Source organism: Mastigoproctus giganteus, chromosome 6 (assembly GCF_048544385.1).
Source record: "Mastigoproctus giganteus isolate SK-2022 chromosome 6, ASM4854438v1, whole genome shotgun sequence".
In the NCBI taxonomy this organism is placed as follows: domain Eukaryota; kingdom Metazoa; phylum Arthropoda; class Arachnida; order Uropygi; family Thelyphonidae; genus Mastigoproctus; species Mastigoproctus giganteus.
The window spans coordinates 114,970,607-114,995,250 of record NC_143580.1 but is presented as its reverse complement, the minus strand read 5'-3'; the positions used below and the strand labels follow the sequence as shown (position 1 = coordinate 114,995,250).

Below are 24,644 nucleotides of genomic sequence, written 5' to 3'. Positions count from 1 at the left end.
CTCGACATTTCAAAGACTTTTGATAGTGTTTGGCATAAGCTTCCATCCCATGGTTTGTGAGATTTGTAATTGGGTATCCAGTTTTTTCTCTGACTGTGGGTGATGGTAAATGGCTCTGTCTTCTTACTTCTCCACTAATGCTGGTGTCCCCCGAGGTTCAGTTCTTTCCACCACTCTTTTCCTCTTGTATATTAATGACCTTCTTCCATTAACTGGAAATCCTATCCATAGTTTTGCTGGTGATAGCACATTACCTTTCAGTTTGAGTAACCCTGCCCTGCTGGAACAGCAACTTCTGGAGTATCCACTGCCAAATCCTTAAATGATGATCTCCAGAAATTCTTCAGTGGGGCAAAGAAAATTTAATTTCAATCCTTCTAAAACTCAGTCCTGTCTTATATCTCGCAAAACTGATTCTTCTGCTCCTATGCTTATCTTTGATGACACTCCGATTTCTTGGCAAGATTTTGGGATTACCGTGACTTCTAATCTCTCTTGGCACAAGCACATTACTCTGCATCTAAAAAAACTTGGTTTTCTCTTTCACTCTCGGCGTTACTTTTCTTCCAAACAGCTGTTCACTCTGTACATATCGCAAATCCACCCTACCATGGAATATTGTTCCCATATCTGGGGCAATGCCCCCCAAACCTCTCTCAGGCTTCCAGATTCCATTCAAAAGAGGGCAGTTAGGTTAATTAATGACTCATCTCTAACAGAGTCTCTCCACTCTGTCTCTTAGATGTTCTGTTTCTGCCGCATCGCTTTTCTATTGATGGATGCTTCCATGGGCACTGTTTTTCTGAATTGGCTTCTATAATTCCTGCTCTCTCTTTCAAAACAGTCTGAACACATGATGTAACCAGTGAACATCCTTTTACTGTCCAAATTCAAACTCACAGGACCAACTTTTCTTCTTCCTCATTTATTCATTCAACTTCTGCTTTCTGGAACAACCTTCCTTCATACGTATTTCTTGAAGATTACAATCAACAGAAGTTCAAGCCTAATGTCAACAAATATCTTCTTTCATCTTTTCAACCCATGCACGGTACTAAGTACTATAGGTTCTAAAAAAAAAGTACCTATATGTAACAATAATCCTTAAGAATGGAAAAAAAAAAAAAAAACTAGTATGGAAAACTTTTTTATTTAAAAAAGGTTGTTTAGGCATGGATAATGCACTTTCATAATTTCTGCTACCATCCAGGTAGTATGAATGCATCGTTTATTCATATTGTGAATGAACCTTACGAATGAGTGGCCGAGGTATTGCGCTGCTTTGAATAAGTAACTTCACCAGACTAATGTTACTTATTCTCGACAGATATCACTATCCAGATGGCACTGTTTCGAAGCTTGTTGGCTTACTCATTGGTGGGTGGTCAGGTCATAACTGGGTTGTCGCAATAGCGACATATTGTGGAGTTACGAAGTATAACTCCACAATATGAGAGATACTTGATGGTGTGCATGATTTAATCTTAAACTATTTCTTGGCTAAACATCCAAGAGTATGAAAAAGGTTTTTTATGCATGGGTAATGCACTTCCATCATTTCTACTACCCAGGTTGTATGCTTGCATCTAATTATATCTCGCATTACCCATGCATAAACAACCTTTTTCATACTTTAAGACATTAAGTCAAGAAATAATTTTAGATATTTATTTAATATGATATACTGTAAGATAGTAAAGTAATTATAAGGAATTGTGGGAGATTTCTTTGGCAGTTCTTTACTTTTTATTTAATTTTAGTTTATTTTATTGTTTATTATTAGTTATATTTTGTAGTTTACAATAATATATCTATGTAAATCTAAGCAGACGCCATTATGGAATTTTTAGTGCGAATCCCCAGGGGTTCGCAAATCACCGGTTGGGAACCGCTGATTTAAATCATCAGTATGAGTTAAACGTTTATGCTATGGTTGATGACAACATTGTTGATGAAGTGAGGAATCAAATGGATGAGCAAGATGGAGATAAAAATGAAGGTGTAGCAAGTTCTAATTTTTAGCAAAGCATTACAAACAGCGGCTTTTCGACTGTGTTTATGAATACACACAGATCTAATTATCATATTTCACAAATTGAAAATTTAATATAATTTGGAAAAAAATTCTTCTGATTGGGGTGGGGGGGAAATAAAAAAATCAGATTATTTCTGTTAGATAATATGGTATTAGTAAATATGCAATACCTTATTATTTAGTATAGCTGAGGCCATAACTGTTTTATGATATGTATGCATTATATATCTCAATTAAATTTTATTATTCTAATTTCAGTATAATTTTAAAAATGTCAACCTTGGTTATAATACCAAGAATATTGCAGTTCACTCAGTGATACCATAACCAAGTTTGACTGCATATATTTTTATAATCACCCTGAGTTAACTGGGTTGCGACTGACTTGGGAAGCTAAAATAAATTTATTAAAGAGTTTTCTTGAATTTTTTTTTTTAGATATATGACATCTGTAATAATGTCATATTGTTGCCATTAATCAAACATTTGAAACAAATAAGCATAAGAACAATGTGCAGTGCTGAGAAAATAATGTAACACCTTAAAGTGAAGATGGTAATGTCAGTATGTGCCAAATGCTTATTCACATCATTTATCATAGTCTGTAATCCTCTGAGTTATATACAGGGCCAGCTGTTTTTTAGTTTTTTAGCACTCTTGGCAAAAAAAATTCGCAGGACCTTTCGTTTAAAAAAAAAAAAAAACCCTATCCCAATTAACAAATATATTTTTTCAATATGCTGTATATACTTAATTATTTATGTTATTACAAGTTCTTAAATACAGATAAACATTACCATCTGTAACTCTTCTTTTTTTTTTTTTTTTTTGTACTAAATTTTCTATATCTCAAAAAGTGGAATTTCTTGTGAAAACTCATTTTCTATAAGAGAGCACTGCAGGACTCATTTATTCTTAGCAGATCATTGAACAAATAATTTAATGAGGTTTAACTTTGAGAAACATCATTCAGCTTAAGTAACAATTGCTGGAGTTAACTTTATCCTTAGTAGATTTGAATACAGGTCTTGATTAGATTTGATTAGAGGAAATTGTTTTAAAACATACTTCTACTCCATGTTTGGCAGGAACAGTATTGTAAACAGTTTCAATTCCTCAAGAAAATAATTTATTTCAATTTTTTCAATGTTTAGCATTAATGATTAGCATTATTTGCATTTTTAAAATCTATGTTAAAATTCAGAAATATTCACCAATTGTTTAAAATTCTGAAAATGTCAAATTTTTTATAAAACTAACTATTTTTTTTTTTTTTACTGAAAAGGATGCATCTAATAATTTTTAAATTTAAATAATCTGTTTTGAATAATCATTTGCATCAGTATTAATTTTATTGGTGGTTTCATATATGAATATTTTTCCTTTTCTCTGAATAATCATTTTAAAGATCTAAATTCTGGATTTATATTCATTGCCATGATGTTTTATGTGGAGTATTTTTGAAATTCATTTGAGTGATATTTGATAATAGAAGAAACAAGACCTTAAATGCCTTAGCACCACGTCTATGTAAATTTTTTTAACACTTTTGTCATTATCTTTTTTTTTTTTTTTTTTTATGAAAACCCCAAATACAAAAAAGTATTAGAACCTAGAGTACTTAGTACTATATATGAATTTTAGGTTGAGAAGAGAAGATACTTGTTGATATATCTTTTGGCAGTCTACGTATACTTAAATTCTAAAGGTAGTTTTTTAAGTTTTGAGGTTGCTTACACTTTCAAAAATGTCCATGAGATATGCTATTGAAAGCTGAAACGTTTGGTTCATAAATGTAGTTATGTCTCTTTTAAATTCTGTTGCTTGAGGAAAATTTCCACTTCATCTTTTAGTTTGAATAATCTTGAAAGTATGTTCCTGCTCTTGAAAGTATGTTTTTGCTTCTCTTCGTGTTTGCAAGCTATCCTATGTCTGTGTGAAACAGAAGTGCTTGCAAACACGAAGAGCAGAAAAATTATCATATTTAGAGACCATTTCTTAATATAATGGGCAACTTTGATGGCCAAATTCATTGAATTGCCTGGGTCCACTAGACAAGATTACTAGCTAACACTAGTATCTGTGTGTGAAACAGTAAGTCATGTTATGGCTGGATCCCCCCCCCCCTTCTCTTTTATGAATTTCACAAATCGTGGGTTAAAAGCCAAGTATCTTTGGAGAACAATCTGTGCCATACACCAATCATTCCCCCCCCACCCCACCCCCCCACACACACATACACACACACACACAAAAGTTCATTCTGATGTTTCCAAAAAAAAAAAAAAATTTTTTTTTCCTTTCACAGTTACATTATTAATGAATCAAAGATAGACAGCATTGTGCTACATCAGTAAGTGAGATGTATCGCATAATTGTCAGAAAGTGAAATGTATGGTGGTTACTTTCTGTTTTGATACCAAACAGAATATTGATTGCTTTCAGTAAACAAAGCTTTACAAGAATTTCTGTGTGTGTGTGTGTGTGTGTGTGTGTGTGTGTGTGTGTGTGTGTGTGTGTGTGTGTGTGTGTGTGTGTGTGTGTGTGGGAGGGCAGGCGGTGTTATTGGCTTCCGCCGTGAGCAATGACATGAGCATTTGTTTTTCAAAGTGCCAGGGTTCTTCATCAAGGTTCATTCAAAATGAAAAAGTCTCAAGGCATACTATGCATAGAGGATGATTGATTCTGTTTTTTCTATGACATGGAAGCCGTACTTACACGAAGAGTAATAACTTTAACTTCAAAAGTACTTCCTTCTCTTAATTGTGGCTATAATATATTAATAAAAAAAAAATAAAAAAAATTCTGATCTGTGACTAAATTTAAGGGACAACTTAACTAGATAAGTAATTGTAAATGTTTATTTATAATTACTATTATGTACAATCTGATTCTGCTTTATGTACACCCCATCATATAATAACTCACTGTGATACAAGAGAAAGTTTGAAAGCCTTACTTATCATTCTTTGGCTTCCCCTTCTTACCATATTGGTATCCCTAATCATTAGGGGGGGGTCAGATCATACCATAAGAAACTTTTAAATTCTAAGGGGAGTGTGCTTCCCCCCCAAAGAAGTTCTAAAAGGAAGGATGGATTGAAATAGTTTCAGTAATGCATGTACACATTAATTATCTTTGGGTATATGTTTAACTAAACTGGTAGAACAGTGGAAAGTCTATTTTAAGAAGAGATTAGAATAGTGAGAAAAGTTATGAGCTTTTTAAAGTTATCAAATTGAAAATGACTACAAGCAGTGAATAGTTAGTGGCAACGACCAATGTCCAAATCCTGATCATGACCCAAAAGAAGTTCTGAAGACAAATTACCAAACTTCTCGAGTAAAAGCAAGCTAATAACTGTATGCAGGATCTCCTATAGAGAGCAAAACCAGCTTTGGAGGGATATCAGTAGTAAGTACACCCCACATATTCTTTCAGAGCACAAAATAGTTCAAACTAATCAGAGGAGTAATCTTCTAGTGGGACCTCCAGAATGTGCTAGAAAATAAAATTCTAACATACATGTTCTGGTTTCCGTTTAACGTTAAACCAAGGTGATAAACTGAAACATGCACACACAAAGAGACTATTCATTCATTCCACATTCATATTTTTTAATTAACTAGATATAACAATATATTATATCTAAAAACATTCTTACAATTTATATAACTATTGTTTTCTTTACTCAGGTGGTTTTTTTTTTTTTTTTTTTTTTTTTTTTTTTTTTTTAACATATAATAACTCACTGTCACAAGAGAATTTCCTAAAAGAAAAGGAACTGCAAACATCTTGTCTCAAATTAGCAACAACATGCATCTGAAGCTCAAAAGGAATATAGGCTCTCAAGCTGTATAATTTCTTACAGCAAAGAATAAAAAGGTTCACAATAAGAAAACTACCTCAATCAAATGTTTAGGCTTGCTTTGTGTAACTGCATTTCAGCAAATTTTCTGTAGATCAGTGAGATGTAATAAAAGTTTACTTACTTTTTTTTTTTTTTTTTTTTTTTGTTCTTTGTTTCCTTAATTATAAAGCAGTAGTTGCATGTGTGAAGAACTTCATTTAATTACCTGTATATATATATTAATCTTCTCTGCCATGTGGTTCATTTGAATGATAATAAATGAATTTCGACAAAATTCACCACAATCACAGCTGTTCTCCTGTATATGTTTACACTTCACTACGAACCCATAGGTAGTTATTTCCTAATCTCCTTGTATCCTTTTTTTTTTTTTTATATATATAATAACATGCAAACCAGTGTTGTTTTTGCGACAATCGTGTGTTCTCCCTCCCTTACTTAAGACTTGTACCAGAAAAGTTTAGTTTCCCAGTGAACTTTTGTTACAATGAGAGCATATTTCCTTTTTACAACAAGCACATTTTTGAAAAAAATCTTTGAAAAAGGATTAAACATAACTGTCTTATAAGTATAATTTTAATATAAGAATACATATTATTCTTTTGTTTAGTGATATTAATTTCACATTATAATCAACAACTAAACTGCTATCTTCACGTAATGCAACGAAACAAGACAATGCATAACAATAAATTGCCATTTTTAACTTGTGGAAGAAATTATTTTTAGCTTGAAATGTAACATTCAGTAACTGAAGTTAAGAATTCATTTGTTCCACAAAATAAAAAGAAATTAGAAACATAGGGAACGATAGATCTAAGAAGACTCACAATTTAGGTGAGATGGAAACATTGCAACAAAAAAACAGTGAAAAGCAAGCCTACTAAACTACCACATATGTGCCTGCACATCCAGCCCACTTTGATGTTTCAAATGCTAATGTTTATTCCCTCATAAACAGCATGAAGAAGCATGCATATGCTTTACTAGCATGGTCTGAAAAAAATCAGACTGACTGCTTAGTTAACAGGCCACAATGCTCCAAATGTAAAGGGCAGCATCCACTTACTCAAAAAACATGCAACAAATAGAAACAAGAAAAACTTGTCAAAGTATGATATCAAACACAAAACTTCTAAAATCAATAGAAGTGCAGACAAACCTATCCACATCCTAATGACTCATTTGCTCTACAGGAAGTCTGTTTTCGTTTCAACTGAATGTAGAAATATGACGAAACAGTAAAATATCAAACACAGAAATAACATACTACAGAAAAAAAATGGAAATAGGAAAGTTGAACACAACAGTTGACACCATTATAGAGATAGTTGCAGAAGAGGAAATTTGGGCTTTCCTTCAATACAAAAAAAAAAAAGGAGAACTCTCAGACAGATAAAAACACCAACCCTCTGGATTTATGGCCGCGTATCCATATTTTTGACTTCTCCATCTTACCATAGTAAAATAGGTTTTTTCCCTATCCCCCTGCAAAGAAATTCCAAATGCCACCTCAGGATTTTGAAAAAATTCCGAATAACAGTTTTAGTTAATGCCACCAAAGTAAAAACAGATTTTGTAGCATGAGTGTATATGTGTTTTCTGTATTTGGTTAGATCAGAGCTTTCTGAAGTGTGTTACATTACATCCCAAAGGGTGACATCAAATTTTTGCATTATATCAGCATTTTCTTTCACTCTTACTTTCTTTCACTGCATATTCTGATGTAATTAAGTGATTAAAATATTATTATTGAGTAATACATTAGAAATATGCAACCTTTATTTCTATACATGCTTTTTACTCAGCTGCCAGTGGAATCTGGACATTTTCTTTCTCTTTGAAAGCTAATATAGTCAATTTCACAGCTTGTGTTTAGTACTGCATGTATTTTGTTTCTGTCTCTTGTGTTTACGTTTTTTGCCCAGAACATAGGAAGTGATATATAACTTTCTTGAATTTACCATCAACTTATTAAGGATGAATGGAGGGGTCAAATAATTGCAAAATTCTGGGTAGGGTTGTGAATTATTTTTGGTACATATATAGTGTCAGCATCAAAAAAGTTTAGACAGAACTGGAGTAAATGTTTAAATAGGATCATAGAACTGTGGTAATCTCTGACAGATCTATTTAAAAGAGAGGCTAGAAGTGATGAGAAAAGCCATATGAACCCTTTTAAGAGTTACCAAATTGGTGTTCTCACTGGTGCTATTGACTCACATCCAAGTCCAGTTCATGATCCAAAATAAGTCTTGAAAGAAGACAAATTAATGAACTTCAAGAAAAAAAAAACTGAATTTGCAAACTTGTGGCAAAAATAATCCTGAAAAGGCCAAGCAAGCAAGCCACTAGTTCTAGCCATGTTATCCTCATGCTTAACATAACATTTAAAAGAAGGGAAAAAAAGCAAATCGCTTTATTCAAGCTAGAAGAGAGAAAGATAAGCAGATATACCAACCTTTTAAAATCTGAACGTAGCCTTTGAATCCAACGTACCTCATCCATTTGCTGAAGTCAGTTACACCTAGATATGTTGAAGGATGTGATGTGTAACATTCTTATATCAACAATTTTTAATTCTTCCATTTCTGTTTTGAAAGTACAAATTTGTAGATTCCTACACTAGCCAGAAGCAGAAGGATGATTCTGTCTAGTTTGTAATCTAGATAGAATCATCCTTCTGAATAGCTTCAGTGCTTTAGAAGTGCTCTTGACAGCCATACCTAGACAGCAACACCATTGTTATAACCCCTACGCTGGGTAACTTAAAAAGAGTAAACAACATATCATGCTCAAAATCAGCAGGAATAAATTCATAGAACTGTGAAAAATCAGTAACTTCATGGAAATCAGTGCAGTAGTCATAATTGTAACATATGTCAAGGTTACCCCATTTTTTTCTGGAATTGTCTGTTTTGGATATTTCTCATTATCCACAGAAAAAGTTTTGGAATGCTGATTTATTTCTTTTTTTCGTGCAAGGCTATTTTTCTGAATTAGATGTATGGTTAAAATTGATACTTAATTTTTAACATTACCATAATAAACAGCAATGCACATAATTTTACATCTAACATTGAGCCAAAGTACAAGGACATAGTAAAGCTTCAATGCAAACTATGTTCACTTGCTCATGCACTATTTAATGACATCATATTTTACCTTTTTCAAGAATAATCATAGTCAAACAGAAGCATTCTATGATTATTGTAATGAAAATAAAATAGATCATTGAATATTCCATTTTCTTCCCATTCTTTTATAATAAAGAATGTTATTTCTGTGCTATCCTTTTGGACATTATTCTCCTGATGGAACTCTAATAGGAGGAATTTAAAAATATATATATATCTTTCAGGGAAAGGTAAATGGTAAACTGAAGCCATTATCAATCCACTGCAGGATGGAAACCTGCTCAGTGATTCATGTTAAGAGAAATGGACCATAATCTGCCACACTGGTCCAGTGCCGATATTTAGCAGTCAGGGGCTTGAGCTCTTGGTCTACTCAAAGTGCAGGTGCTATTTCACTCCCACTCCTGACCACTCGGCTGTTTTGGCCATGAAAGAGGGGATTGGAGCCAATGTAAGCAATCACAAATCAGCAAAAAATTTTTTTCAATTTAATGTTTTGATTGTGGTTTAAAGGCCATTTTAGTAATACTTTTTACATAGTTGATTGTCTGCTTGCAGTCATGGTGCACCATAGCTTTAGTCGCTTTTGCACCAATAAAATCAAAATCCAACCAACCAAGTTCTCTGCTTATACCATTAGTGTTGTCAAACTGTGTTGTCACATTCAAAAACACGCTGGATTTTAATATATTCAGATCCTTGCAGGTAGCATAGTAGTTACAGTTATTGTCATTCTACACTTTGAGGCCTGGAAAACCTTTGAAACTCATTCAAGACGTGTGTGTGTTTTTCTTTTTGCGGCCTTTGTTTGAGACATTGTGGTTAGTTTATCTCAGGCAAGGATTGCACTGTTTTCTCTCCCAGAAACTATTCAAGTGCATTCACATATTTATGTGCATAAGTGCTTACTATCTTCACCATGTCCATCCATATGCAACACACATCTTAGTCGACTGACTTTCATGAAATTTTATATTTGGTTCTTTTAGAAAGACTGCCTGCTTTACTGATGGAAAAATGGTTAATTTATGATGATAGGGTACAATTTACATTGTGTGTGCGTGAGTTTTTTTTTTTTTTTGCATAAAGACAAAACAGCCATTTTTGCAGCATAAAGTGCTCTTTGCTGTTTCACAAATTTAGCATTTTTTTAAAGTCAGAATTTTTATCTGGTGTCTCTTGTTAAAATAAGAACATAGTATTATTAGTGGCAGCTGATGCAAGGAAACAAGCTTATACAGTGTCAACCAAAAAAAAAAAAAAAAAAAAACTACTACTCATCTCAGCTGCCCATCCCCTCTCATAATTTGTTTAATCCTTCCTTAAATTTATTCAGACTACCCACAGCCATAGCAACAGATGGATTTTTTAGTTCCAACAACTAATTACTCTCTTGCGGAAAGCAAATTTTGGTACATCTATATGTATGCGCGCGCGCGCACACACACACACACTCTTTCAGACTTGTGTGGAGTACTCAAAACCTAGTTGACTTGCCTTGTACAACAGGATACCACCTTGTACCTGTCAGCAAATTTCCCATATATATTACTGGCAGATCTTCATCAGTTTTCCTAGTAGCCAGTTCACTGCTTAGAGAACTTCATGTCAGATTGTTCAATTAACTCTAGACCTTTTTTCTCCCCATCACTTTTGAATGTGGTATTAGTAATGACCCTATGGTTCAAGGAAGCCCAAGGCTTACGCTGAACCAGCCAAAAAAAAAAAAAAAAAAAAAAGAGTAAAATAATAATAAAAGAAAAGAAAATAGACAAAATAGACAACCTATGCATTTCCCTCCTCTCATAGGTGGTGCCTCCGTAGCCAGGTGGGAAGGAGCAGCAGTGCATAGCACACGCTTCTTGATTAGACCGGGGTTTGAGCCCATCACCACCAAATACGGAGGATGCGGAAAGGTCAGGGAATGACCACCGCATATTCCCAGAGCAATATGGCCTTAGTTGCTAATGCTCCTAAAAACCAAATAACAAATGAACATTCTCTCGTAGGTAGACATTTGAATTTCCCCAAACTGCCAGCCTCTACCACCTGTGTAGATAACTTATTCCTGTAATTTATAACTCTCTGCATAAAATAAAACTTCCTGCAAGCCATTCTAAACATCTCTCCCCTTAACTTGAATTTATGGCTCATAGTTCTAGAATCATTTAAAACCGTGAAAATTTCATCCTCATTCATAGGATTTTTCCTATGTTTCCAACCTGTTCCAGCCTATAAAGTAATCGCTCATGTGAGACTGAGTCAAGTGTTTGTTGAAATCTAAATAATTTTTTTTTTTTGGCTGATGCTGCATAAGCTTGCTTACTTGCATCACGTGCCTCTGCTAATGTCAAAATTATTCCTTAAAATCCAGCTCATGAGTGACCCTGTCAAAATAGCTGACTAGATTTGTTAAACATGATTTTTTCCTTTCAAAACCATGTTGGGTAATTTATTTTTTTGATAATTTATTTATCCCTATTTTGTGTTACAATTGTTGGGAGATAACAGCAAGAAGGGAGGGAGAACACATAAGCCAGAGGCTTTTTAGGTGGTGTTCCCTTTGAAAAAGATAACAATAAAAACAGATACATCATGAATCGGACATGTTTCTACATTCCATTACAGAGACTACGTAAACCAACCACACATGTCGCGTGGTTAACAACAGTACTTATAATTACATTGTGAGTACTTTTACAATAAGAAGTATGAAAGAAAAAAATATGAAATAATTGCGTAGAGTGTTACAAGCTTTTTGACAGCTATTCCTTCAACTTGTGATTTGGGTATCTTTTAGAATTCCATTTCTATCAAAACAATCCTGAATTCCACCCTTGATCATTGCCTCCCATGATTTTCCCTACTAATGAAGTTAGACTGACCAGTTGGTAATTTCCCATACACTCTTAGAACCACCTTTATGTATTGACACTTTTCCAGTCCAACAGAATCCCAAGTCCAGCAATGCTCTCATAATTAGGTTCAATGCACTCACTTGCTGTCTCCCTTAAAATTATAGGGTATGTGCCATCAACCCCAGGAACCTTACTTACAAACATTTTTTATTAAATAATCATGTGAAATTTCAACATCATTAATTACATATTTTTAAACTTCACTCCCATAATTTCTTATTGACATAAGGATTTTTTTTTTTCTGTAAATATCAATATAAAATAACTGCTGAGTTCAGCTGGGGTATTTGATACTATCCCATGTCCATTAAATAAGGGTACAATCTGATTTTTCCTTCTCTTCTTTACATTTATATATGTGAAGAATTCCTAATCCCCACTCTTTACCAGTGATTTCTCATAATTTGCTTTTGCTAGCCTAACCTTTTCTGTGGCACTATTCCAGATCAGTTTGTAGCTGTTATAAGCTTCAATACTTTTTATTACTCTAACTTTTCCATTCTGTCTTTCTCTGCTCAATGTAATTTGGCAACTTCATTATTCATCTAACTTGGAATCCTCCTCGTGAAGTATTTTTTTAATGGTATATAGGCATTCAAGGCTTCTCTGATTAATGTTTTAAAGGTATACCATAATTCAATTGTATTTGCTCTCTGTGAGATATTTACTCAGTTAATTGAGACCATGTAGCACCTTAAACCATCATAATTTCCTTTCCTGAAATTATAACTCATTCCTTTGCCTTTAACTAACTGCAACCCCCCCCCCCCCTCTCTTCATCATCTACCATAGAACTCCATGATCACTTCTTGCTACTGGTTCCTGTACTGTCAGCCCCATTATGTCATCTGGTTCATGGGTGATGATCAGGTTTAGAATATTCGTTTTTCCCCTAGTACTTTCTCTGACATCATACAAATAACAATCATCTAGTTGTTTTAAAAATTGTCTATTTCAAATTTTCTTCCCATTTGTCCAATCAATTAGTGGCAAATTAAAATCACCCATAATATGGCATTCACACTTACTTGCCCATTCCATTTGCTCTCATCATAATCTTCACAATCACCTTCCCTATAGATTACTCCCACTCTCATTATACCTTTGCCTCCACCTCTCTCACACTATATAAATTCTATACTAGCATTTGAAAATTCTGAATCCAGGAAAGCTTTAGTCATGCTCAGTCTGCTTTTGATAAGAAGCATGACACCACCACCCTTCTATCTGCCATATCCTTCCTAAATACATTGTACATACCATATTGAAACTCTTCACCCCCCCTACTTCCGGGTGGCACCACGTTTCCGTGAGCCCCATTATGTCAGCGTTACTTGTACTAACTAGCAGTTTGTATTCACTCATGTTTTTGACACTTCTGGCATTACTGTATAAACAATTAAGACAGTGTTCTTCTATAGTTAACTACCCTGACACATTAAACTTGCTTCCCTAGCATTAGCTACCTGCTCATTTGAAACATTTCTGCCCTCAGAACATCCTGTTAATGTGATCTGTTGCAGTAACAAACTTCAAGTTGAAGATTGAAGTTTGTGGATCAGAATGACCCACAAATGAAACATTACCCAGTTGGTATTATTCTAGGTTTTCTGCTACCCATATGGAGTATCTTGCATTTATGAATTTTAAATCTCATTTGCACTTCTCACCCTACTGCCTAATTTTTCTAGGTCTTGAATGTAATATGCCATGTTTCCTGTCACCCTTTGTATCATCTGCAATATAGTGAAAAAGTCTGAGCGTTAGGAATATTTTGTGTTCCTATAAGGCAGGTGGTGGGTAACCTTTATAAATGGAGGGCCAAATAAAATGTCTGTGAGGTACACGTGGATCAAATTTTTTTTAGCTTTTCACGATTTTTAGGATTATTAAAATGGTATATAATGAAAGAATTGTCATAAACAGTTTTATGTTATTAATTGTAATATTTATACGTACACATACATATACAGGGGATTCTTGTTATCCAAGGATAATTGGTTCCAGAAAATTCCACTTAAAACAGGGACCAAATTTTCATGTTTATTATTTAAATAAAACTAAATGCAACTAGGCATAATATTTTAAGAGTTTAAGATTCTGTCTATATAATATAGGTGTAGATACACCATGGAGGCACCTCCGTAGCCAAGTGGGCAGAAGCAGCAGTGCATAGCACATGCTTCTTGATTAGACCGGGGTTCGAGCCCATGAGCCACCAAATACTGACGATGTGGAAAGGTCAGGGAATGACCACCACATATCCCTGGAGCAATATGGCCTTAGTTGCTGATGCTCCTAGAAATCAAATAAAAACAACAATACACCATGGACAACTCTTGAAGTAAAACTATGGTAGTAGCATGAAAGGCATTTCATCCACATCTCATATTGTGCTCGTCCTTCACGAGTTTCCCATGTACTGAACTACCTTAAATAGTAATGCCTCACTAATAGAGAAGACTATTGTTACTTATCCTCAGTGGACACCACCAGGGCAGTGCAAAGTTACTTGGGGTCCTGGATGCAAAAGGGGTTAAGGGGACCTCGTTTATGTATGTTGAAAGTTTGATGGCTGCCTAGATTGGGGGGCCCTGGTTCGGGGCATCCAATGTATCCCCTATTTGCATGGCCCTGGGCACCACCGCCACCCAGATGACAACGTTTCAAAGCTAGGTGGCTTTTCATCGGTGGGTGAAAAGCCAACTGACTTTGAAACCGTGCCATCTGGGTGGTGGTGCCCACCAAGAATAAGTAACAAGAGTCTTCTCTATTTATCATCATCAGCCATTTTAAATCCACTGCAGGATGAAGGCCTCTGCAGCAACTTTCCAGTTCCTTCTGTTTTGTGCAATGGCCATCCATTTACTACCCACAAACTCTTCAATTTCATCTGTCCATCTCTCTGTTGTTGTCTTCCAGGTTTTCTCTTAGCTCCTCTCCTCTTGGGTACTATTCTGTTATTTTCTTAGTCCATCTGTGATCATGTCTTCGAGCTATGTCCTGCCAAAGACCATTTTAGTTCTTTAGTTTTGATAAGAATGTCCTTTAATTGAGTTTGCTGCCTAATCCATGTGTTTCTCTTCTTATCTAACAGTCTGATTCCCAATATGATTCGTTCCATTCTTCGCTGTGTAGTTCTCAGCTTCTCTTCCATTCTTTTGGTGAGTGCCCAAGTTTCACTTCCATAAGTCATGGTGGGGAGTATACATTGGTTCACTATTTTACATTTCAGACGAATTGGGATGTTGCTCCTCAGTATGTGACTATATTTCCTGAATGCTATCCATCCAAAATTTATTCTTCTCTTGACTTCCAGCCATTTATCATTATTACAGCTAATGACTTGTCCCAGATAAGTATATGACTTCACCTTTTCAATTACTGCCACTTCAATCATTATATCCCTTTCTGTGGCATACTTGTTCATCATTACTTTTGTTTTAGCCATATTCATCTTTAGTCCAAAATCCTTACTAACTCTGCATAACTGATTCAGATTTTTCTCTAATTCTTTGGGATCGTGGATTATGACCACAATGTCAACTGCAAATTGTAAATGGTTTAGGTACTCTCCATTCATATTGACTCCTTTCTGCGACCAGTCTAATCTTCTGAAAGCTTTCTCAAGGATAGCATAAACAACTTCGGAGATATTGTGCCTCCTTGTGGAACTCCTTTCTCAATTTTAAATTTACTACTGTCTTTGTCTAGTCTAATAAAGGAGGTAGCATTCTCATATTTTTTCTTCAAAATCATAATATATGGGGTATCTATGCCTTGTCTTTCCAGTGCCCGAAACATTGCCTTATGCTGTATGGAGTCAAATGTCTTTTCATAATCCACAAATGCCAGGCATAGTGGTGTTTTATATTCATTTCTTTTCTCTATTAGCTGTGACATTACGTGGTGATCCATAGTTGAGAATCATGTCCTAAAGCCAGCTTGCTCTTTCAGTTGATTATTATCAAGTATTCTTTCTAATCTGTTAGTAATGATCCTTGTGAACAACTTGTAGATGTGGGATAACAAGCTAATTGGTCTATAATTTCCGATTTCTGATTTATCTCCTTTCTTATGCAGCAAAACTATGATTGCATTATTCCACTCCTTAGGCATCACACCTATTCTAATGCATTTTGTGAAGTCTTGCCGCCAGTTTTTTGAGTCATGTCTCTTCCTCCCAATGTTAACAACTCTACTGTAACTTCATCTTCCCCCTGGGCTTTCTGATTCTTCATTTTCTTTAACACATGTTCTACCTCATCAGGAAGGATATCGGGCATGTTGTATGTGTTACTAATTTGCAATCCATCTTCCCCACTGCTGGCATCATTCCTTTGCTCCTTGTATAACTCTTTATAGTAGTCTTCTGCTATTTGAATTATGCTTCTCTGCTATTAATAAGTACATCATCACTATTCTTCAGTTTCAGTATCATTTGTCTTTCTGTATTACTGCTCATGGCTGCTGATTTAAATCCTTTGTTTTCCCTTAATACTTGTTCTACTTTTCTTGTGTTAAATTTTCTTATGTCCTCTCTGAGTCTCTTTCTAATAGCTTTGCATAACTCAGTATACCCAATTTTCTCCCTGTCAGTGTTTTTCTTGCTCTTTATTTGCCATGACAAGTGTTTCTTGACTGATTTTTTTTCTTCTTTGGATTTCTTTTTACCTATAGATTTCTTGGGCTTTATGACTTTCAGAAAGTTGTAATATTTGTCATCAATATCTTGTCAGTCCTGAGCTCTGCAGAAGCTAAAACCTTTTCTTAAGTTCCAGTACATACTGCTTTTCCTCCTCTTCTGTTATCTGAAAGACCTTTGTATTATTTAATCGAGTCAGTTTTTTCCTTTCTTTTCTTACATCTATATCATGTATGCATGTTACCATTCTGTGATCACTTCCAACATTTACCTTGTTCAGGACAGTAACATCATCCACAATATATCTTGTGTTAGTGAGGATGAAGTCGATTTCATTAGTTGTTAATCCATTTGGGCTCTTCCATATCCACTTTCTGTTCACCCTTTTTTTGAAAAAAGTGTTCATTACTGAAATTCCTCGAGATTTTGTAAATTCCATAAGTCTTTCACCTCTCTTATTTCTTTCACCAATTCCAAAATTTCCTATAGTTCCCCTTTAGGTACTGTTTTGTTTCTTTCCAACCTTAGTATGAAGTCCCCCATAATGATAGTGTAGTGAGTTTTCTGTTCATCTAGAAGACTCAATTTCGGTGTACATTTCTTCAACCTCTTAATCATCACGGCTCGATGTTGGTGCGTAAATCATTATAACCTTCAGCTTATACCTCTTAGAATAAGTGCTTGCCTGGCAACCCAAAGGTTGTGGGTTCGAACCCTGCCTCGGGCTTGGATCAGAGTACAAAATGCAAAACCATTTGGAGGTGCAGGATGGCCACAAAAGCCGATGCGCCAACAACTAACAAAAAAAAAAAAAAAAAATCCTCTTAGAAATCCTGAGTAGCAGTCTTGAAACTACTCAGGATTTCTAAGAGGTCTTGACACCCTTGATGATGTTCTTTTGAATTCCAAAATGTTTTTTTATATCTTTATGGACCAGAAAGCTAACTCTCTTCTCTATTATGAAGCGTTACTTATTCAAGGTAGTGCAATATATGTTAACTCATGAAGGATGAGGATCATGAAGCATTGCCTATTTGGGGGGTTTGTGAGTGGTTTAGTTCAGTGAGTGAGTAGTAGTAACTGTCCCTTTCCTCTTTCTACAGCATCTCTTCCTCTCCTACTATCACTTTCCTACACCTTTTTGCTTTCCTAAGTCTAATAGGAATAGTATGTGGATAATAACAGTTTCTTATCCCATACCATTTTGCAAGTGGTGCCATCTGGGTGGCCACACTACTACTATAGTTTTTCTTTAAGATTTCCTATGGTGTATCTACACTGATATTATATAGTAATGTTTATTATGTACTTGTACATAGTAAAAAATGAATGAAGGAACTGAAAAATGAGAAAATTATTTTATTAGACTTTTTTTTTTTTTATTATATGTTGCACAATGTAAGGTTAAGTAAAGCTTATTGAAGTTACACTATTTTTCAGTTGTACAAATAAAGAATGAATCCAGAGCTGTTTGTGGTTTTTTTTTTTTGCCTTATTTTTTCAGATAAAATTGTGCCATAGCATTTAGTTACGTCTTTAACTTCGTGCTTAACTTTTGTTGCATGATTATGAAGATCGTTCTTACAAAAAATATTTCAGTGCCTGGTCAATTTTCTCAAAGGAAAAAGCTTTAATTCTTTAATTTTCAAATCCTCATAAATGCAGGGACTCAGATACTGGGGACCACCTGTAATTAATTTTATTAATAAGAAAAACGAAATATAAATTCGAAATAAAATTACAGAAATGCAATTCCAGTAATAAAAATTGCAATAATTTATTTTTATAATATTTAATGAGAGAATACTGTTTATTTTTATCAGTGAACCGATATCTGGATCAATATTTGTCACAGCAATGTGCAGAGTATTTTCTAAATTTACATCAAAAATTCCATTTATTCAAAAATACATATAATAAATGGCCCGCCATTTGTTATATATATTTTCAAAACCATTGTGGGCCAGATTACTCATATTTGCAATCCAGAGGTTGCTCATCCCTGCTATAAGGCTGTATATTAGGTCCTAAAAATCAGGACATTGTGGGGACATAGGTAAGTCCCTACAATTTGTTTAATTTTTTTTTTTTTTTTTTATCATTCCCGAAAATCTGGTCACCCTACATGTGGTCGGCCCTACTAATTCGTCATGTCAGCTGATATTTTACATCCCTTTTAAAGGTTTGTAATATATCCAGTACTTACAATTGAAAGAATAAGGTATGTTCATAAACAACAGTAGTGTGTGTTGTTGTTGTTTTTTTTTTTTTTTCACATTAAACTTTTGTTGTAAAATTTATAAAAAAAAAAAAAAAGCTGCTGCATGGCATGTGAATCTTTACCTGTATAATGGGGACATCTACACACCAAAGATGGTGTGTATATATCCCCCCCCACCCAAGACAAACAATTAGCAACATCTTAAGAAAAGTTTACTTAGTAAACTATAACACAAGTAACCCACCCAAAACCTGTGACTTAGACAATAGTTTAAAAATGAACTTTATTGGGCATCTGATATGGTTTTTAATACAGGCTTCAAATGCCTGCAAATAAAAAGATTTATAAATTTTTAAAGAGGGATACAAGTATTAAAAAATTCATCTTTGACCTAAACTCCATACTCTCTCTCTCTCTCGAAAATGAAAGTAATACTTGTTTCACCAGAGTCAAGCACTTCATTTTTGTGCAACAAAGGCAGTTTTTACACTTTGGAATGTCATAACCCTCCTATTTGCTAATAGTAATAATAAATCTTCATTATAATCTAAGGGTTGAAGATTAAGTGGGATTACATAAGGTGATTGTTTAATGCAGTGCTTTGTTCTCAATTCTGAAAGGAATTTAGGAATGCATCAACGAGTCAGTTTGGTTTGCTGAACCTGCTTATCTCTTTTGCCACTCATGTACATTCTAAGAGTGCAGTTTTGTAAAATAAAACTGAGTAATAAAACCGGTAGAGTACTTACCAGGATGAATACGTGAAAGTCAAAAGTAAAACTGAAATAAAGTATTGACGCTGTTCACATTATTTGATAACAGAGGCATCCTTGACCATGGGAGTGGTTTTATTTACAACATAACTTTTATCATGTTATACAGATTTGTATAACAAATCTTTTTTTTAAACATGTTCTTTTTAAACATAAAACATCTATGAAGCACATATTGTGGAACACAACAGTTGTTGCATTACTCATTTGCCATAATGTGATATTTGCACCATACTGATCAGTCATTACAGGTGAGAAGTGTTGTTATTCTAATTACTTTTCAAACACCCCTTGTACCTTTTGTAGTACCCTCTTGGTATAGCAAAATTACTGTGTTTGCAGGTGAAATGTTTCCTAAAACTGGAGGTGTGATATTTGAATGTATACCTTTACACCCTATTTTACTATGGAGGTTGTAGTAGAGACAATCAGAAGTTGAAGAGGACTGAGTCAGGAAACAATATTTATGCAGTCCGTTTCTCTTGATGTTTTTAATTTATAAATGTGATACATATTTCATTTCAATTCTAGAGAATATGTATATTTGCTGTTGGGGGTGGGTGGGGGGGGGGTTCTGGCATATTTCCTATACAATAAATTAAAAAAAGCAGAACTCCATAAAAATAATTGTTATCCCTTAGTCAGTTACTTTCCCTTCTCATTTTATGTATAGTACTGTGCCCATTAATTCAACACTTTTTTTTTTTATATTTAGGTTGAAATAGAAGTTGAAAGCATGGACAAAGCTGGGAACTTCATTGGTTGGTTATGGGTTGAAGGAAATAATCTATCAGTTGCACTTGTACAGGAAGGAATTGCAAGTGTCCACTTCACAGCTGAACGTAGTCTTTACGCCAGACCTCTACAAATAGCAGAAGATTCTGCAAAGAAGCAAAGAGATAAAGTTAGTAAATATAAATAAAATATTATTTCAAAGTTGGAGGTAGAAATAACAATTTTATGTATGTATGTCTGCTTAAATTTATAAATAAATCAAATATGTTAAGTGTGTAAAATATTAAATAATTACAAGGTTTACAAAAAAAAAAAAAAAAAAAACACTTTTTTTACTTAGTAACTCAACAAAGTTTAAGGCACAGTAGCTAAAAATTATCAGTTTGCAATATGCACACGTATACTATATTATAATGAAGAGTTACTGATTTGTAAAAATCATCTGTCTGTATAGTGTGCTCATCATTTTTTACTCATTTTAAAAGGTCTGGGTTCAAATCTCATCGAAGACTGGAGGAATTCTTAATAGCCTTTTAATGATCTCCCATAGCAGTACTGTCTTTGTGAGAGTTCTACACATTTTCATCTAGAGCTTTGACATTACTTTGTGTGAGTGATTAAGTTGAAAGAATGCTACTCAAGTTAATTTTAACAAAAATAATAATGGCGTTGCCATTTTTATTTTTGTAAAAAATTTTAAAAGTCACTTCATAGTTGTTGACTTTATTTCTTTGTTCATGTGAATCATCTATTCACGTCACTTAGTGGCTTTGGCATTATTTAGTTTAAGAGAAAAATTTCTACAACACATTATAAATATAATTATCGGTTAGTACTCTGTGGCTCTTCTATACCTGATATAATTATAGTACTTTTATGTGTTCTGTAAAAAGGGGTAATGATCTACACATAGAAGGTAAGAAACAGAATGGTTGTTTACAAAATTGTGCCTTGTGGGATGGCTAGTGAGTGCCTCACATCAATGAATAGAGTTACAGCCACTTCACCTTTGTGCTGATATTTATAGCAGACATACAAGTTCTCCAGTTGCAACAACAAAATGGTCATATCCAATTACATACATCATCCCCACCTTCAAAATTTATGAAAAGTTCCACTCTGATTCTGCATAGTGTATTTTTTTTAAAATAGAGAATTGTAGAACATTCAGAACTGTTGAAATATAACTGCATTTGAATTTTTGGCATTTTTGTTGACATGAAAATCCACTAAATTGGTGGGGGAGGAATCATTCATCTAACCCAGACTTTTCATATTAGCCCAAAACAGATTTTTCTTAGTTGCAACTCCAGTTATAAGTGAGGGAATTTTCTTAAAACGTAGCAGGTTTATCAGTTATAGTGTCTAAGTTACATTCCTTAATTCGAATCTAATAATGTTTTCCTTTTATTTTTATAAATGTTAATAGTAGTTTATTTTTTATGTTATTTAGTCTCTCATTGTACTGTGTTCACTGTCTGTGTAGTGATTGTTATCTTCATAATTTAAGATGTAATTTTAAAAAGAAACTACCTCAAAATGTAAAAATTATATTTTCTTAAATTGCAACTCTCTGTACTTCAAGGTCTACAGTGACCCAACAAAAGATAAAATTAATTATGTTGGTTTTTGTGTGAGATGTGGACTGCTACACATACATGTGCTAATGTTTCTATTTTCCGTGGTGTCCTGTTTTGCATTTTATTTCTTCCATTGCATGTACATAGAAGAAATAAAATGCTTCAGAGTCACTGCTCTTCATAAATTGTGGACTTGGTTCTAAATGATCACCATTTTCTATCTGTATAACTGCCTAATTTATTTTTTGTTAGAAATCTATAACATCATTGCTGTTTTCAAAATCATGTTTAATTAAAATAAAACTGTAGTGGGATGAGATACCAAATTTATATACAGTGAAAAGAATATATCCTGTCAGTTTATCAACAAGGGATTTGCTCAAAAATTTAATTTAAGAGTTATCCCAACACAATAACATGTCTTAACTTTTTTTTTAACAAAGGTGTGGATAATTGCCAAAAATTTAACAAGGAGCTTGTATAAGTCCCTTCCCTCACATCCTGGAGTTCACTTAAAATGATTTGTCAGATATTTTTTATTACAGCAAAGGTGTTACACCTTGGGTTGCCAGGGGATCTCCTCAGAAAAATCAGATAGTTATCTTTAACACATATTTGCAGCTTCCAATTTTACACATTCATGTATTATTTCAAAGTAGGCTTGTCTGATAATTTCCACAAAAATAAAATCATTGGAAGGGGTTTATTATAGTTATATATTACTAAGCTAAAATAAAATGGAACTTTAAAATTGAAACTTTAACCAAAATAAGCTACAGCTTATAATTTAATGTAGTAAGTAAAATGATGCATGATTCTAAATTTGATATACACGCAGTTATTGAATATTGCAAATGTTACTAATCACTTTAAACACTTGAACAGATAAGACTTGAAAATATCATTTCTGCTAAACAAATATGATATTGATCCAATTTTTCTGGACATGAGTAATGTCCAAAAGAGAATAAAAAAAGAAATTATGATTGTGAACCATATGTTGATGATCCCAAAAAAATTGATTTTATTTTATCTGTAAGATAATAGACATGACAATAACATCTCTCACTGAAGATTTTGGTTGTCAAAAGAACACATTGAAATATTGAACATTTCTAACATAAATTAAGAGTGGGATAAAATAAAATATTAAGGTGCACTATAAAGATTTGCATTTCAAATTGACTAATGATAAAAATGAAAAAGTGATATACACAACATGACTGTTTTGTTAACTGAAAATGTTTCTCATACAACAAGATATGAGTCCAAGCAAAGTTTTGAATTTTATATGTAAAAATAACCCGACAGGTTTGTTTTTATTTACACCAGTTGCTTGACAATCTTATTTAATACTGCTTGTGCCGGTAGCTTCAGGAGTACAAAGTTATTTCAAAATTAAATTATTAAAAAGTATTTAAGGTCCATGTCTCAAGGACACATGCCAAATCTGTAAATGATATCATTTGAAGATATTATGGGTAGTGATGATTTAATTAAAACTTTTGCAGCATTAAACATTAGAAGAGTAAAGATCTGGTTATTTTATGATTTTATTTAATTAGATATACAATAACTTTAGTTATAAGAATTATGAGTGATAACACAGGTCGGCAAGTATTTTTTATTGGACAAAAGTATGGACCAATTACATGAACATGATGAGACTGATTATATTACTCACATACCTGTTCAGCCAATCTATATGAGTATAATTATTATTTATTTATATGCTATTACTATTTATATATTTATGTAATTGTTTGAATATGTATCTATATCCCTGATATTTCATAATTTAATTATTTGAATATAAATAGTTTCAGGTAATATCCGGTGACTTAACAAAACACATTCATCATTGTGCATTGAAAGTGTAAAAATAAGGGGGAGACAGTATAATATGAACACTCAAAGCAGTTCAATACAACACTCATCATTCTCTGCATTGTTTTTTTAATTCTGTCCCAAAAGTCATTGCTATATTAATGGGCATTTAAGGAAGGCGCAATAAAATGTTGCTTCCTATGCCTGTGGGACAGCTGTTCTGCCACAGATCATTACATCAGATGTAACTAGTGTAAAAGAAGCACATATGAGCCAGGAACACGTAGTGTGCAATATGTTCCATTAGTTGATCCAATGAAGGTTTTCCTTCCACCTCTCCAAATTAAACTTGGCCTGATGAAGTTTTGTGAGAGTAGTGGAATAAGATGAATTCAAGAGGTTTTCACTACTTAAGTGAGAAATTTCCCAAAAGCAAAAGAGGGAATCTTTTTTGTGGGCCCATTGACTGCATTAAATTCTCTGGAACAGACACAGAGTTTACAAATCTGTAATTTACTCACTTCTCTTCTTATTCACCTTTATGAATAAGAAGAGACATTTGCACATTTCCAATTTATGGAAACCTCTCCTGATTCCACAGATCTGTCATAATTATGGCTGAAGGTCTGCTTACATCCTTTGCTGCTGCTTTCAGTATACTTGGATTCAAAAGCCTTAAGCTATGAAAGCTATAATAAGTCATTATACATGTAGGAGAGCCTCTTTCTGCTTCACTTACTGCATCATATCACAAATATATTTGGGTCTTCATAATGCCTTTCTGCCTTTGATCAAAACCTAGTTTGGGTAGTGGCATATACTTTCAATAAAAAGCAATATACTTCTCTATTGAAAGGGTCTTTTATTTAGATAAATAAAACAAACAAACCCAGTTTGCTCAT

The 24,644-nt window shown here is 33.7% G+C and overlaps 1 protein-coding gene across 3 annotated transcripts in view; it reads left to right on the top strand.

Annotated features, from left to right (window-relative positions):
• Positions 1 to 24,644, top strand: part of LOC150084519 (staphylococcal nuclease domain-containing protein 1-like) — a 313,589-nt gene that overhangs the window by 213,719 nt on the left and 75,226 nt on the right. For all 3 annotated transcript variants that reach the window (XM_090376405.1, XM_090376406.1, XM_090376403.1), the window contains exon 13: positions 20,316 to 20,504. In XM_090376405.1, the coding sequence (XP_090232531.1) occupies positions 20,316 to 20,504 (189 nt within the window). The remainder of the gene's footprint in view (positions 1 to 20,315; positions 20,505 to 24,644) is intronic.